Genomic DNA, 15,839 nt, shown 5'->3' with positions numbered 1-15,839 from the left:
ACCCACCCCCCATTAAAGTATTTCAGTGAACACTCCTTCCCCATTGTCAAAACACCCACGACCGTTATTAGGTTCCACTGTCAACTGTATTACATTCCTAGGTCATAGCCTTGTGAGCTACTGAATAGCAATCTGAACACCTCAGCTTTGTTCCTATAAGGTATGTCTACACAGCCGGTGGCAGCGAACCTCCCACCTCGAACCGACTGACTTGGGATAGTGCTAGCCCTCTAAAACTAGCTGTGTAGACAGCACATTGGGGTTGAGGCTTGGAGTGGAGCTTGGGCACTGAAGCCTACAGAGGGGGTGAGCTCAAGCCCCTGAACTCCAGCCTGAGCCACAAGGCTTGAACCCAGTTAACAGGACATGGTCAGTTCTACGCTACAACTTTGAACCAGACTCTAACCAGGTCAAGGGACAACTATATTGTCACCAGATTCAGATGCCTTGGCTACAGTTCGAGTGTCGATGGGGCCTAAGGATGACATCAGGCATGGACAAAGCCAATGGAATCTGCTTGCTTTCTTGAAATCAGTTTTCTTCCCAGCTACTTGATAGGACTGAAGATGTCGCTGAAAGAGTCTCCCATTTTTAAATGGTGAATTGGAACATGGAGTGATTTAGCTCCACTCAGGTTAAAAAAAAGGAATGCTTGTTAAGTGAAGGTGCCTGGGTATTCACTTGCCTGGACATAAGTATTAGTAAGAGATATGAAGGAACTGAGATGGAAGGAGAATTTGGTCTCTTTTTCCAGAATAGCCCTAACCTGCTCTTCAGTGCCTGTCTAAGACGGGGGTGGAGTGGAAGGAAAGAAAAGTGAAACATACACTAAGCATATCCTCACAGATCTGTATGATGACTCCATCTATTTTTTATTGCTTGAAATTAACTAAAGCTTATAAAAAAAGCAATCCTGATGGCACTTGAAACTGATTGCCATCTACCCACAGCACAGGTGGTAAGCAGGGTAAGTGTCTTCATGCTGTCCCACCAATGTGCCTCAACCCTGTCCAGGAGGGATCAGCTCTAAGGATGAGTAGATAGTTCATTCTCTACAGGGACGTCTGCACAGCAGCTGTGAGGCTACGCCCCAGACCAGGTAGACAGACATGCTTACTCTGCTTGAGCTAGCGTACTGAAAATAGCAGTGTGGCCACGGTGGCATGGGCAACAGCTTGAGCTAGCTGCTCAAATACAGACTTCCCTGACCCCTGGGGACGTACTCAGGCAATTAGACTGAGCCGCTGTGACCACACTGCTATGATTAGCGGGTAGCCTGAGCAGATCTAGTGTCTGTGTCTGTCTAGCCACACTGAGAAGCATCCTCCCAGCTGCTGTGTAGACATATCCCAGGTCTATTCCATCTTTGGCCCCATTACGGAGATTGCTACTTTAAGGTGGTGCTTTGAGATGTGCACACTTGTCCATTAGAAACTGGACTGAGGCTCACAACTCATTTGCAAACAGACTATAGCATAGCCGTAAGGTTGTAACAATCCTTGGTTATCATGACCTATGCTGGATTTGAATGGGTGGCATACAGGTGAAAGGCTCTACAGTCAATTACTGATCCATTGAGACAATGAACCCTCCCAGCTGGAGCTATTCAATCTTAATGCTAAGTGCAAATGAAACAGTTTAGGTAAGAAGGAAAAAAGAAATTGCGTTAAGCAGAACTTGAATGCTTCACCTTCTTGTCCAAACATATGAATCCGGGGTGCCATTTGTTATTTTATCACTCTGGCCAACCTAGTATGGAGGGAAGGGAAGAACAAGATAATATATCTGTGCTCAGACCTATTATGATGGATATTTATGTATGTGCTTAGAGGATGGGGGTGGGCACAATGACAATAGTGATAACAGTGGAAGTACTAAAATCAGTATTCATACAGCTATGTATGATTCCAACACTGGCCTCACTGTGATTATGGATACTTACTTATTTTATTCACCTAATTTTAATACACTATCATCTAGAAGTACATTTATAACGTTTTGAAGGTGTAGTTGGTGTGTGCATGCATATATAATACACACACAATATGCACTGTACCTTCTGTTTAGTTCAAACACTGATTAATTCAATCCTCTCTAGAGTCAATCAAGACTTCAGGAATCAAGTCACTTTTATGGAAAACAACATAATTTCCTCTTTTATTTCAATCTCTTTGGATAGGCTTGATTGAATTATTTAATTACTGTCAGAAAAAAATGTCATTTATTCAGTAGAGGGCCCTCCCTATGAAATCAAAGTATAAAGAGACAAATATCCATGCTGTTAAAGAGAGACTGAAACTTGCATTATTCAAATAATGTTATTGTCTTCCTACGTGCTACCATGCAATGTGCTAAGAAAGCTGTGATTTGTTCATTAGAGATCTCATGGGTAACCTAATCAGCTGCTTAAAGTATTTCAGTCAAAATCATAGGAATGGTTCTCATCAAAAATAAACAGAAAGCACATTGTCTGTGTAATATGGGAATTATGTGGGGAAAAAACACAGCATTTAAATCTTCTTTACATCCCAACAAAAGATGAATTGATTACTATTATTTATTATGGAGACTGTGGTAGCACCAAAAGGCTGCTGGGTGTTTTCCAAATACAGAGGAAGAGATAATCCATGCCCTGTAGAGAATAGGTCTCAACAGATTAAAAAAAGCCTTTCTCTGGGTATTGACAACATACTGTAGTTAGAAGCGGAGAACACTGGAAGTTTCATGAACAGGCCTGTTCTTCAGTCCAGTTTTTCAGATCCCAATGAAGTTTGCATAGTTCAAGTAACGAGTGGCTCATAATTGTCTGAGGTTATATATGTTGTGCTATCGATTTGCATGATACATTACAGACATGTAACAAGTCAAAACCCCTTTCTTATGTATCTTACATTCTAAATTAGTAAAACATCATCATTCGGAACGGCATCAGACAGTGGCAGGGGGATGCGCTGCACAAAGTCCACAACAGAGAATATGGGGGAAAGGAATAGAGCTTATTGGAGATCTAACAGTTTTTAAAGAAATCTGAACGTTTGATTGTTTTTGTTTCATTTTTTAAAAATTTCAAATATGGAAGGAGATAGCACTGAAGGAGAGATTAATGAGGAAAGGCAAAATGACACATAGCCTGCAGGACTCTATCACTCTGCAGGACTCTATCACTCCATCATTTTGAAAGTATCGGCTATGGGGGGGAAAAAAAGGCACTAATTCTGCAATTGGATCCATATGAGCCAGACCCTTGCACCTGCAGAGAGCCCCAGTGGGGCTTTGCATGAGAGGATGTAATTGCTGGATGGGGACCACAAATGGGAAATCCAGGGCCAGATTGCTTCTCTCCCCTTGCTTCCACAGAGCAGCTCTGGGGTAAGCCAGTCCTGTTTCCCATCCTCCGCTACTTACAGGGCCACAGAAGAATTCTGGGAAGACCTAGGAGCGCCCTCTTCACCATCCCATTCCACCCAATGGTCAGATGGCAGTGCTGGGTGAGCAACTGAACTTTTTGGCTCTGATTCTATTATCTGAGTAGCATCTTAACCTTTCAGTGCTTCCCCAACTCTAATGGCCACATAGCACTGAAGCAATCAAGCCCATTTGAGGAAGGTATATTTTTGTCATGAGAAAGTGTCTTTAAATGCAAATGTCCTTGATCACAGGAGATAGGATTGCATGGCACAATGCGCTATTGCAAAATGTGTTCCCATGAAAAGCAGAAACAGCTGCAGACGTGCTAGTGGCAAAGGGTGGAGAATGAAATTAGCACTTTCTAGGTTCTTCGGTAAGTACCAACCTAAAGAATGAGCAGACTTTTTTTTTTTGGATTAATGCCTTTTTTTCAATTAGAAAACACCTGAACCATACCATGGCCTCTGCTCCTGCTTGAGGAAGAAGATAATCTGAAGTCCCTCCCAGTGATCTCATCCTTTCCAAAATCAACAAGATTCCTTACAAGTTGCAGTCTCTCTCTCTAGAGCTGATGACTGAACCCCACACCCTGGGACATCTCATTGTTCATTAGATTTGCATTTCCTCCTCCTAAAGAAAAGTAAAATTGTAACACAAAGTAACATGTGAACAATTCTTTGTTAACTGGGCTGAATTAGGCAGGCAGATGGGATCCTGACCTCTGCATTTTCTTTCTTAGTGAATTTATGGCCGTTAAAAGGTGGTGTCAATGCAAGCTTCCCCATTCCATCCCAACAGTGGGTCTCTACCTTACCCTTGAGGAGCCTCTTCTCGAGGCCAGGGGGTACAGCAATTCACAGTCTCTCCCATTCTGTCTTTAGTCTGTCTACTGAGATGACAAACAAAGGAGGCTAGTTTGTTGCAAGAGGGACAGCTGTCCACTGGAAACAGACTATCAGTTCATTTCAATAGAGTCATCACATAGTCGCTCATTATCAGCCTGGGCTGGACTTGAACTGGTAATCAAGAGATGAAAGGCTCTGTGTGTCATTATCAAGTCACTTGAGTCATCTAACCCCCTAGTGAGAGCAGCTTTTCAAAAAATGAATATTTAGCAGAGGACGTATACTTTGAAAGCCTCTCTAAGGGACTTTGGGGGCTTGTCTAGGCAAGGAAATTTATCAGCATAATTATGCTGTTATCTTTAAATGGCTAAAGCGATACCAGTTTAACTCCCTAGCTGGACATTTTTATTCAAGAAGAAGAGTGCCTTTTCCCAGTTTAGCTGATGTCACTTTGGAACTGGTATAAGGTAAAGGCAGAAAAAGGCACTCTTATCCCACAATAAAAGTCTCCACATGGGGAGTTTCTCTGGTATAACTATAGCAATAGAATTATACTGGTAAATTTCCCTGTGTAGAAAAGCCTGTTATATGGGATCAACTCTCTAGGGCTTCTGAATTGTGTGCCTCCATTGAAGGCTATGCCAGAAGAGCTGAATCTTTGGTGCCTCTCAGAATTTCCTAGCTAGCTGGTGACATCACCATTGTACCATGCACATGCACCTGGGAGAGCATGGGCCTCATTTTTATTTACTCTAACAATGTGTTTTCACTGTGGTCACCACAAGCATAGGTGCTGGAACTAGGGGTGCTGGAGGTGCTGTTGCACCCCTGGATTGAAGTGGTTTCCACCATATACAGGGTTTAGTTTGGTTCGATGGTTCTCAGCACCTCCACTATACAAATTGTTCCAGCACCCCGAAAATAAGTGATCGGCGCCTAGGTTAGCCCAGTAGTGACCCCCCCCCCCATGGCAAAGACACACAAGTTACTGTGTCCTCAGTGGTGCTGCACTCCCCCGTGTCACTAGGACTTCTGGGGGCATATCCCATGGCTTTTGGTGCTACAGTAAGTTGAACTGCTCTATGATTCTTTCCTAGTGAACTAAGAGAACTTGTCTGTCCTTCTGGGAAGGCAGTGGAGGATTATCAGCATTTGAGTGGCTAAACCAGTGCCCTGACTGCAAAGCAGGTGGGTTCCCAGCCCAAATGAAAGTCTCACTCTGGCTTTGGACTATAGCCTTAGCTACCCTGGTTGAAAGCACCAAACATAAGAGGTTTTTGTGTGTTGACAGGAAGGGAACTAGGAACAAAAGCCTGGGTTAACTCTGCAGTGAAGACATACTCTAAGGATCTGCCAGTGTAATGGGCTTTCAGTATAAATAAGAATCAGGTCTCATATCTCTGGCTGCAAATAAAGAAACCCCTACATTTCCAAAACATCACATAGGGTTATTTTTAACTGTGACAGTAAAGTTGAATTGCTCAGCTAAACCCTGAATGCTACTTAGAAAACCAAGAGATTAGAGACACAGATGTTTGGAAACAGTCTTTCTGGATAATCAGCTTCTTTGAATTCAAGTAGTATCTTGGCAAAAGCATGATTCATACTCAAAAGGACATTTTATCTAGTATTACTAATGCTAATACTTTGCACTTCTAAAGTGCCTTTCATCTGAGGCTATGAAAGCGCTTTTACAAACATTGATGAATCAAGCATCACAACACACTTTTGAGATATGCTTTATTGCCACCACTTTACAGAAGGGAAAACTGAGACACTGATATGTTTATTTACACAGGCCTATACCTAGTGGAAGAACCCTATACCATGTTAACAGTTAACAAGCAAGCACATCCAATCTTTTAAAAATTCCTCCAGGATTTCTTTTTCATTTCAGTGTAGTGTACATAGACTGGCTGTTGATAATAAACATTTTTACATCTGTGTAAATGCATCTAGCACTTTGCAGAACATTAACCATAATAGAGTTATAATAATTATTATTATTATAGACCTATAGAATATATATCATATATATAGCTCAGTATTCATTACCAGCCAAATCCCATAGACTGCAATGAGCTTTGACTCAGGTCTTAAGAAATGTGGGTCTGATACTGAAGCAACGTTTAGCATTTTCCTAGGTATCTCCTGCATTTACCTATTAGTTAAGTATTCTATATTGCAAAAAATCATGGAACTGATCTTTAGAAAAAGTTAGAGATGAACCCAAGCCAGGAAGTTTGGATTGGGAGCTTAACGTTCTCCCAGTTTGGGAATTTACAAATTTAGGGTCCTGGGATGGGTCCATTATACAGGGCTTGATTGTGAGTCTTTCTATAGGATAGTGTAAATATAGAGAGGTCTTAAAGTGGGTGAAAGTGTACAACCACTTCAAGGCCTCTTTACCCTACCAGAGCAGTGTAAACAGCCTTATTGTAAATGAGAATCAGACCCATACTCTCAAGCTGTGAATGCAAACTTCCTGCTAATACAGTGGTGTTTCTAATGGTCACATTATATAGATGTGATCAAGTTGCACTGTTTCAATACAGAGTCAGATCTGAGTCTTGAATGACTGGTTCTGATGTAGGCCTCTTAGAACACAAATAATAAAAAGAATTTTCAACAAAATTAAGTTTTTTGTTTCCTTTTCTTTATCTGAACCCTACTGTTCTTGCTTTATTGAAAAGGGAATTTGTCTTCATCTCTACTTACCCCTGCTGACCGGGTCAGCCTTCTACTTTTTCCATTAAAACTTCCTGTAGCTGTGTTTCTGCCCCGGCTGCTTCCTGCATACAGAGTGCCTGTTGGTGGGAACAAAAATTGTTTCCATACACTGATTTTAAAAGGAAAAATAAATCTCAAAAGTAATAAAGTCAACAACAAAAATCCTCATTTTCCTCTCAGTTTATGGAAAAAGGTTTAAATAAAAAGCACATTGTGATAAATCCATGGTCACCTAGACCTTCTTGGTTGTTACTAAGATGCAGGTAACTCAATTTCCCAAGAAGTTGGTGAAAACAAGTGAAGGGTGAACTTTAAATGATTTAGAGACTTGGTCATGCTTATCTAAACTGTCCAGCACTTTTGAGTTTGCAAAAGTGAATTGAAAATCTCATGAGAACAGCTCTTCCTATAGGCTGAAATCCTGACCCCATGGAAGTCAATGGGAGCTTTGACATTGATATCAGTAAGCTCAAGGTTTCACCCACAGTATTTACATCTGGGTCTGGTCAGAAACCAAAAGTAAAGAAATGGGAGAAAATGAATAATTATGAGAAAGTTTACTGATCTTTTTCAAAACTAAAAAAAGGGCTAATTTCAATTTGTGTGCACAGATTTGGGGGGACAGGGATGGGGGTGGAAGTCTTTATCCAAACCCATTCACCCACACAAAGTGAGAACTTTCTCTGGTATGCTGGACTCTCAGCAGTTGAGTCTATTTGCCAAGACCCAAATGTGGGACACAGTGTGGACTGTTAGCCAATATTACATATATGTTAGGCATACTACACACCACATTAAAAAGGTATTAGTGGCATGATATTAATAGAATATACATTACATATTGTGACAAGATGGCCAATGTTAGTCTGGTGGGTCCTGCACTTTTCTTAGCAGGGAGAAAAGATGCCACCCCTTGCCCCTGTTCTTGGGGCATCAATGGCCCTGCTAGTGGCCCGGGAAGGTGGTAAAGGAGGGAAGCAGGGGAGGGGTCTGGGTTTGCCCCTCACTCTGAGCCTCAGTCCTCTCAACCCCTGCAGGTTCTTACCCTCTTCCACCTTGGGTGGGCTACCTGCAGTCCTTAGATGCTGGGGAAGGGAGTCTCCCTCCCCTACTAGGGCAGCATCCCCCTTACTTTGGTTCTCTGATTTTCCAAGTCTCACAGCACACCTCCAAGCTCCAGCCCTCTCTCCTTCCTCCTCCTCTGTCTGCCTGGAGCAGGGGGGTTTTATTAGGTTCCTAACAGGGCCTTGATTGACTGCAGGTGCTCCAATTAACCTGCAGCCACCTTCCCTAGTCTACAGGGAACCACACCTTAATTAGCCTTGAGCGTATATATTTCCCCTCTAGCACTCTCCCACTGCTCCCTGGCCCTTCCGTACCATAATATAAATACTTGTTGGGAAATTATGTTACCTGACTGTATTATGCTCTACCCACAACTCTTGTTGCCCCATGTCCAATATCCCACAATACTTTGCAAAGCTGAAGTCAGCTTTGGAATTAGAAAATAGGACATTTGTCAAAGGTAAAATACATTAATGTTCTGCCCCAGTACAAGCCAGGAATACTAGTGTCCCTGAATGCAAGTATCCAAAACAAAGATAAGGAAGGTACAGAACAAGCAGTTAAGGATTGGTAGGAACTAGTGGGTTCAATTTTAGTGATGCATAAAAAGTTTTGTAACTTGTAAAATCATCCTACAAATACTACTAGTTGAAATGCATCTCTTTGAAGAACACCTTCTGTGCTAGGTGAACATGCTGTGAGAATTTGCTTCCCAAAAAGAGGGTGTGTATGTCTCCTTTTCTTATTGTACTGTTTCGTCTTTAGACAATACATTTGGCTAAATTCAATTATTTCATCTCGTGAACATTTTAAAGAACAAACTGCGAGAACAGTCAAACAATTGGCTATACCTTTGAGTCAACAGAACCAAATAGTCAAGACAGTAGTGCAGACGGATTAAGAGGAGGTGGTATTGAATTCTCTTTTATAAATGGCATTTTCACCTTCGCTTTTTGGTCGCTTTGTATTCCTGCTTCTAATACTTGACAGTAGAAGTGAGATAAATATTAAATCTATGCGGGATGGAGGCAATTTAGAGTTGCAACAGAAGCATGTTTAAAACAGACTTAACAGCATAATGAGGGCCAACAAATCTTTTCCTGAAAAGAGAAATGTATCGATATATCGATAATGGGAAGTGGTTGTTGTGTTATTACATCAATGCTGTTTAATGTTTAAACACTGGTTGGGAGTTTGTTTGCATGGTAAAAGCAGTTTTTAGAAAGGAAGGAAGGATGGAATATTTGCATAATACAGTTTGACATGTATTTAGGCCCCTGCTGTTGCCCCCTCGCATAGTAAAAGCCATTTTTTACTCTGATATTTCTGAGAATTTTCTTGTAGAGAACTTTCCAGTGGGAGAAAGGGGCTAGGCAGGAATGTGCCCTCTTCAGAATAGCTGCCCCAAATATCTGCATGTGACTTTGGTCATCCACACAAGGTCCTGTACTCCCACTGTGGGTCAGGATCCTGGAGGCTGCCTGCCCTTTCCTCTTGTAGGCGAAGCTCCATTGAAAATGACCTGCCAGAGAAACCCTCTGGGGGTCTCTGGTGTGGGAGGGGTCTATGAAAAGGTTAATACAGCATGAGCACCATGTTGAAGAAGTTCTGCTGCGCCAAAGGGTGGATGACGGGTATATTTCCAGTCCTGCCCCAGCCTGCCTCTCTTACCTTGGTCTGCTCTGACCCCATTTCCTTCCTATGCACAGACCCTAGCCTGCACAGAGAGAGCTCCGCACAGAGAGTCCCTGGGGGAGGGGTGGAAGAGTACCACAGAGGCACTCCAATACCCTTTCTTCGTAGACAAGGGGAGATCCACACATAAAGCGCCCCTCCATGGGGAGAGGTGGGTTAATCTGGGCCCAAACTCCAGAACATATCCCATGATCCCTGGTTGGTCAAAAGGAAGCACAGTGGGAGGAATCCGAAGTTAAGGGAGAGCTAACGAGGAAGAGGGCTTAGTTAGGTGAACGTATGTTGCTTTGTTGGGTTGGAGTGGTCATTTTTACACAGGTGAGTAATTCAAGATGGGGGGGAGGAGTTCAAACACAATCCTTTGAAAATTTGGGCAAAAAGGTATATTCAGAGGAACCATAGAGCATGATATTTGTTTTCTGCCTGTTGTTCCCTGTTTACGTAGGAGCATAGTATCCTTATTGCGTGATACCAGATGTTTTCCTTAATCAGGGAGCCAATTAAAAATAAACTGAATTTTATGCAATTAACATAAAATAAATGCAATGCATCTGGATTATACGCTGTGACTTTATACATTTCATACAACCAGTTCAGCCTGTGCACTGAACAACATTTGTGGAGGGAGAGATTTTCAAAGGCATAAATGGCTGTTTGGCACTCAGTTCCCCTTGGCTAAATGCCCTTTGTACCTTGAAAATACTAGAGTTTATTTTTGTGAGAAAAAGTCAATCAAAAGCATTTTCCCTCCCCCCGCAGTTATTATAATAAAGTATCAACTCATCTCTTGAAGACTTTGTGTGAAGAGTTTGTGGGAGCATCCGATGCTAGACAGGATTGCAGTCATGCTGGCTTTCCGTGTACAGCATACATTTTTTCAAATGCTCCACAGCTTTCGAATGTGCAGAAACTAACGTGGAGATTGTGTCCTTTTCCTCCTCACTGTCACATTCACTCTAGTTCGCTCTTTCCGTGTAGATGTCAGACTATCTCCACAACTGTCTCATCACAGAAATGGCAGTCTCCTTACTCACTGTTGTTGCAATCTACAATCCTTCACACATTCCCTATCAGAAACTGGGTCTGGTAGGAAGAAGCAAGTTTTTCACTTTATTTAGCTGAAGTTTCAACCTGAATTTTGTGTGTCTCCTCAATCTTTGGTCGAAGGCTGATCTCAGAGCCTGACAATACCCATGCTTTCTCTCCATAGAATCAGCTTTTTAATGACCCCATGGTTCTGCAAGACATGCCCAACACTTGTAAGTCTGATCGCTTGATGATTTCATAAAGTGGCACTTTCCTTTTATCATCCAAGTGCAGAGTTTTGTGGTCTTTATTTCATAACTCCATAGTATGCTTTGATTACAGCTGGCATGTTATATCAGGAGGCAGGAAAATGTGAAATACCATGAGTAGGGATGGCTCAATATAACAAGTATCAGGTTGCACTTCCAAGTTATCCAAGAGCAGAATTGCTTTTCAGAGGCAAACCTTACACTTGCAAACAGAGTTTCAACACAGATCAACTTATAAGAGTAGTAAATGGCAATGAGTGTGCCATTTGTTCAGGTCCTCTTCTGATATGTATAGTGGACCAGTCTGTTTCAATATGTTCACGTGAGAGAAGCACTCTCTAGGTCTCTCTGTCAGCAGGAGACAGAGTATGTGAGTGCCAAATCCCAGACTAGTGACAACCTTTTACTAGGTAAGTGACACCAATAAATACCAAGAAGCCTGTTTTATTGTCATTCTAAATTGGCTCATGTGACAGGCCATTATAGACATTCCATTGTCTGGCACAGGCATAGCCTAGCAACCTCATCAGCTGCTCTCATCTGTTTCCTGTACAATTTCAGCCACTTCATTCCATGTCTTTTTAAGACATGATTGCTGGTTCCTGACCATTCAGCTTCAAGCAAAACTGAAGTGCTTTCTCTTTAAGCAGGGGTCCTGAAAGAGCAGTTCCCTTCTTCTCTCTCATCAAAACCAAAGATTAAATCTTTGAATCATTCTCAGGATCATTTACTATTCATAATTTTATGTTCTTTGATCCTGGGGAGGAATCACAGGGCTAGAACAGAGCTGTGCTGATTTACATCAGCTGAGGATCTGGCCCAAAGTCTCTGCATTTTTTTCTTAATTTATGTATTCTTGAACTTCTTATGCCATATTTAATGTTCAGAATGTTCAGAATTTTTCCAAGGCTTTCCTCTATCTTGAGTTTCCAAGATAGGATCAAAGGACCCTGCTTTTTCTGGCACACCAAGGACACATAAATACAAATGGTTGCAGTCCCTTACAAGCAGTAAGCAATAAACAGACTGGACATTTTAAAAACAAACAGGCTGGCAATTTGCTTGGCAGGCAGGTAGACACACTGGCAGGTCATTGGATAATGAGGTTGAGATAGTGGAGTTTAGAAAATCAGGATTCTATTGCATTTGCAAAATAGCTGTACAGCCCCTCCAGTGCCTATGCATGAAACTGCATTCTTTTCTATAGTGTGCTTCCAGAGTGGCTATTTTTAAATGTATGGGCCTTTGCCCTCCTCAGCACCATAGTGAGATTGTGTGCTTCAGTTCGGGGTGATTGGCTTGAAACAGGGTGGGGCAGTTTCTGTGTTTCTTCATCTGAAGAGACAGTTTACAGTTTTGAAGGTTGGAAGTCTGTCCTCAAGGAATTAGAGATGACAAAGAAGACAGGCTTTCAAAACGCAAGTTAAGGTGCAGCGTGGCTGTCAGTCACATTGAATGATAGCATTTTGGAGAAATCGGGGTGCTGTAATTTGTGACTTGATGCTGACAGGAATGTTTGATTGATCTGGTGTGGTTAGTTGATCTGTCTGAGAAAACAATTAAGTTTCTTCCCCTATAGCTGTTGCCATAATAACTTGTTTAACCTTCACACTGTCATTATATATGCGCCTAGTACAGTTTATTCCAAAAGCGCAACAGTGTGTTTATATAACCTCATTTACAAGGGCACATTTTATCACACAGTCCTGTCTGCCACATGTCAGCATCCTACAATAAATGATATGGGTATGACTCGGCAACCGTTACTCATTTTAACTAGAACTTCCATGGGCAGTCCCACTGACTCCAAAAGTCACGGGAAAGCTCATGAGAGTAAGTGCTCCTCCAAGTGAGTGAGGGGTGGAGAACTGAGCCCTATGTGTTTGTGACAAAAGAGGAAAAATAACAGGGAATAAAAGATGATCCTGCTTCACTGGATAAAGATGAGGGGTGTGGGCAATGCATGGCTCCTTTTTAAAGAATGTGTGCGCAAAATCCTCTCCCTTCCCTCCCTCCCTCCCTACCCCTCGTTCTCCATTTTCCACTGAACATTTAAGTAGTGTTTCTCAGCCACTGGCGACGTGAAAAAATTTGGATTGACAAAACTTGTGTTTGGCTGAGACTTCGAAGTGCTTGCTTTTCAACGCATGCCCTGGCTATTTGTAAACCCATTGAAAAGTTCACAGCTTAATATTTTGATTCAGAGCGAAATTCAGAAGCAGCAACAACAAAATAAGGAACCAGTGTGGCACTTTTCTGGGGAACAAGGGAGATACATTGAACTGTGTGATATAACTGAAATATAAAGAAAGTCCCTTTGGAACTTGTGAGCTGTGTCAGTAGCTGCTTTCCCCTCCCACGGGGGAGGCTGAAGGGAAAGAGGAGACACTTAGTGCATCAAGTGTAGAGGAATATAATTAGGCAGATCAACAATATAAGCAGGAAATACATTACTCATCAGTCACATAAAGCAAGTTAGAGTTGAAGTGACAAAATTTGCAGTTGACAAAATTAATGAGGTGGGTCAATGTTAGAGAAAACTGAGAGAAACTGCAGAAGGAGCTAACAAAGCTAGGTGAATGGACAGCATGATGGCTGATGAAATTTGATGCTGATAAATTAACATTGCAATGAATAACTATTCATATACCTTACTGTATGGTAACTGAACTGTATATTAACCATAACCACTCAGGAACAAGACCTGGATGTCATTGTGGACTGCTTAATGAAACCTCTGTTCCATGTGCAGTGTCAGTCAAAAAGGGAAAATGTTAGGTTGCATAAGAAATAGGATGTAAGACAATACTGAAAATATTATAATGTATCTGTGCAAATCTATGGTACACCCTTCCCTGGAATACTGTACTGTTATTAATATCTCAAAAGGGTGTAGCAGATATAGAAGTGGTTCAGAGATTGGTGACAAAAAGTATTAGCTATATGGAAAAATCTTCCATGTGAAGAAAGACTGAAAAGACTGTTGAGTTTAGGGAAGGGATGAGGAAGAGGGGACACACTAGATGTATACAAAATAATGAATGGTATATAGAAAGGAAATTTGGCATTCCTTTTTACCCTTCCTCCAAAACAAGGGACTTTCAAGGAAACTGCAAGGCAACAAATTTGAAACTGATAAAAGAAAAGACATTTTTACACATTATTATTGTATTCCCAGTACAGTAGCATCTAGGACTAGGGTCCCTTTGTACTAGGCATATTACATACACACAATAAAGAGACAGTCCCTGCCTCAAAGAGCTTATGGTTTTTATACACACAGTTAGCCTGTGGAACCCATTGCTAAGATATCATTGAGGCCAAGAGCTTGGCAGGATTTTTTTTAAAAGTACCAGATGTTTATATAATGTATAATGAAAACCGCCAGACTGTAAGCTCTATGGAGCAGGGACCATAGTGTTGTTCGTGTTTGTTCAGCACCCTACCACAATGGCTTTAAAAATCTCAGGTGAAACCTTCACCACTACCACTGGGAGACTATATTACAGACTACTAGAGCTTATTGGTAAGAAACATTCAGCCTAGAACTTCCTACGCTCAGTTTGGTCCCATTCCTCCTAGTTCTATTATCTGGAACCATGTCAGACACTTCTTCTCCCTCCTTGGTGTTATCTTTCCAAACATTTGGCAGTTATGTCTGTCCCTTGGTTGTCAAACGTATTTACTTCTGTGACAGATATGGGAATTTTCTGCAATATCTTTGGGAGATCTTACTGTATTAATTTTATGTATCACCATGGGCCATGGAGTGTATGTAATTCAATAGGGGAGGCTGCCCACAGCCCTCCAGGAATTAAGAACCATGGGAATGGGCAGAGTGATTAGGCAAATACACTCAGAATGCAACAGCTCTGAAGAGGTACCACCACCTGGACAGACCTGAATATACTGATTCAAACTGGATTCTCTAGAGACCAGCAAACAAAGACTCAGGGCCTGCTTTCTGATCCAGCAAATGGACAGGACCATCTGTCCAAGGTAGGCCCAAATCCTTCCTGGGAAGAGTTGGAAGGACTTGACCTATTCATGGGGGTCCTCGTTCTGAGCCAAGGTGGTTATGAACTGTTGTCTGGGGTTTGAATGACTGTTTACCTGCCAGAGCCCTTGTTGGTGTGAGGGGTGATCTCTTGTAACCTAATTAGAATGTATACAGGTTCTTTTGTTTTTAATATCTTCTCTGTGTAATGCTTTTAGCGTAAGAATAAATGTGCTTGCTTAGAAAGAGCTGTCTGGTAACTGTGGGCCATTATGCTGTTTATAGCCTCTGAGGAGAAGGCAAGTCAGGCGTGCTGACTAGCTGGGCTGTTCACAGTGCAGCCAGGAAACTGTGCAACCTAGAAAAACCCCAATCAAGAGAGGAGGAGAGAGAAAGGTATGTCTCTACTTAAGAAATGTGATGGCTGGGGGGGAGTTGGGGGGGAGGCCCGGAAGCCTAAGAGTGGATGCCCTTGCTGGACCACAGAGGGGGAAATACAGATGCAGTTGCCCTGAACTGTGACAACTTCTTAATCTTTCCTCATAAATCAATCTCTTCATACTCTTAATTACTTTGGCATTCTTGTCTGAATTCCTTCCAGTCTGTCAATAACTTCTTGGGTTTGAAATACCAGAGTTAAACACAGGATACTCACCAATGCTTAATTAACAACTCATAGTCAATACAAGTGTCTCTCTCTCACTGCATCTTGGTATTATGATTTTCTAAAAAAGAGTCAATCCTAACTGCAAACAACTCATATTAACAACAACAATAAACTCATGTAACGCTTATTTTTAAAAA

General features: G+C 41.8%; 1 protein-coding gene across 14 annotated transcripts in view; it reads right to left on the bottom strand.

Moving 5' to 3' along the window:
* The window catches only part of LMNTD1 (lamin tail domain containing 1), a 295,893-nt gene that overhangs the window by 32,998 nt on the left and 247,056 nt on the right, over window positions 1–15,839 (bottom strand). For 12 of the 14 annotated variants that reach the window (XR_012155635.2, XR_012155637.2, XR_013634835.1 and 9 more), the window contains one exon: window positions 6,972–7,060. Coding sequence is in view for 11 of the 14 variants with exons in the window: in XM_073317668.2 (XP_073173769.1) it covers window positions 6,972–7,060 (89 nt within the window). In the remaining 3 variants the exon portion in view is untranslated. Of the gene's footprint in view, window positions 1–6,003; window positions 7,061–15,839 lie in introns of those variants that run through there. The other 2 variants (XM_078849441.1, XM_078849446.1) reach the window with 2 other exon arrangements.

The sequence above is a fragment of the Lepidochelys kempii genome, chromosome 1 (genome assembly GCF_965140285.1).
Source record: "Lepidochelys kempii isolate rLepKem1 chromosome 1, rLepKem1.hap1, whole genome shotgun sequence".
NCBI classification, from domain to species: Eukaryota; Metazoa; Chordata; order Testudines; family Cheloniidae; genus Lepidochelys; species Lepidochelys kempii.
The sequence above is the reverse complement of the archived record's forward strand: the minus strand, read 5'-3'. Positions and strand labels throughout refer to the sequence as shown.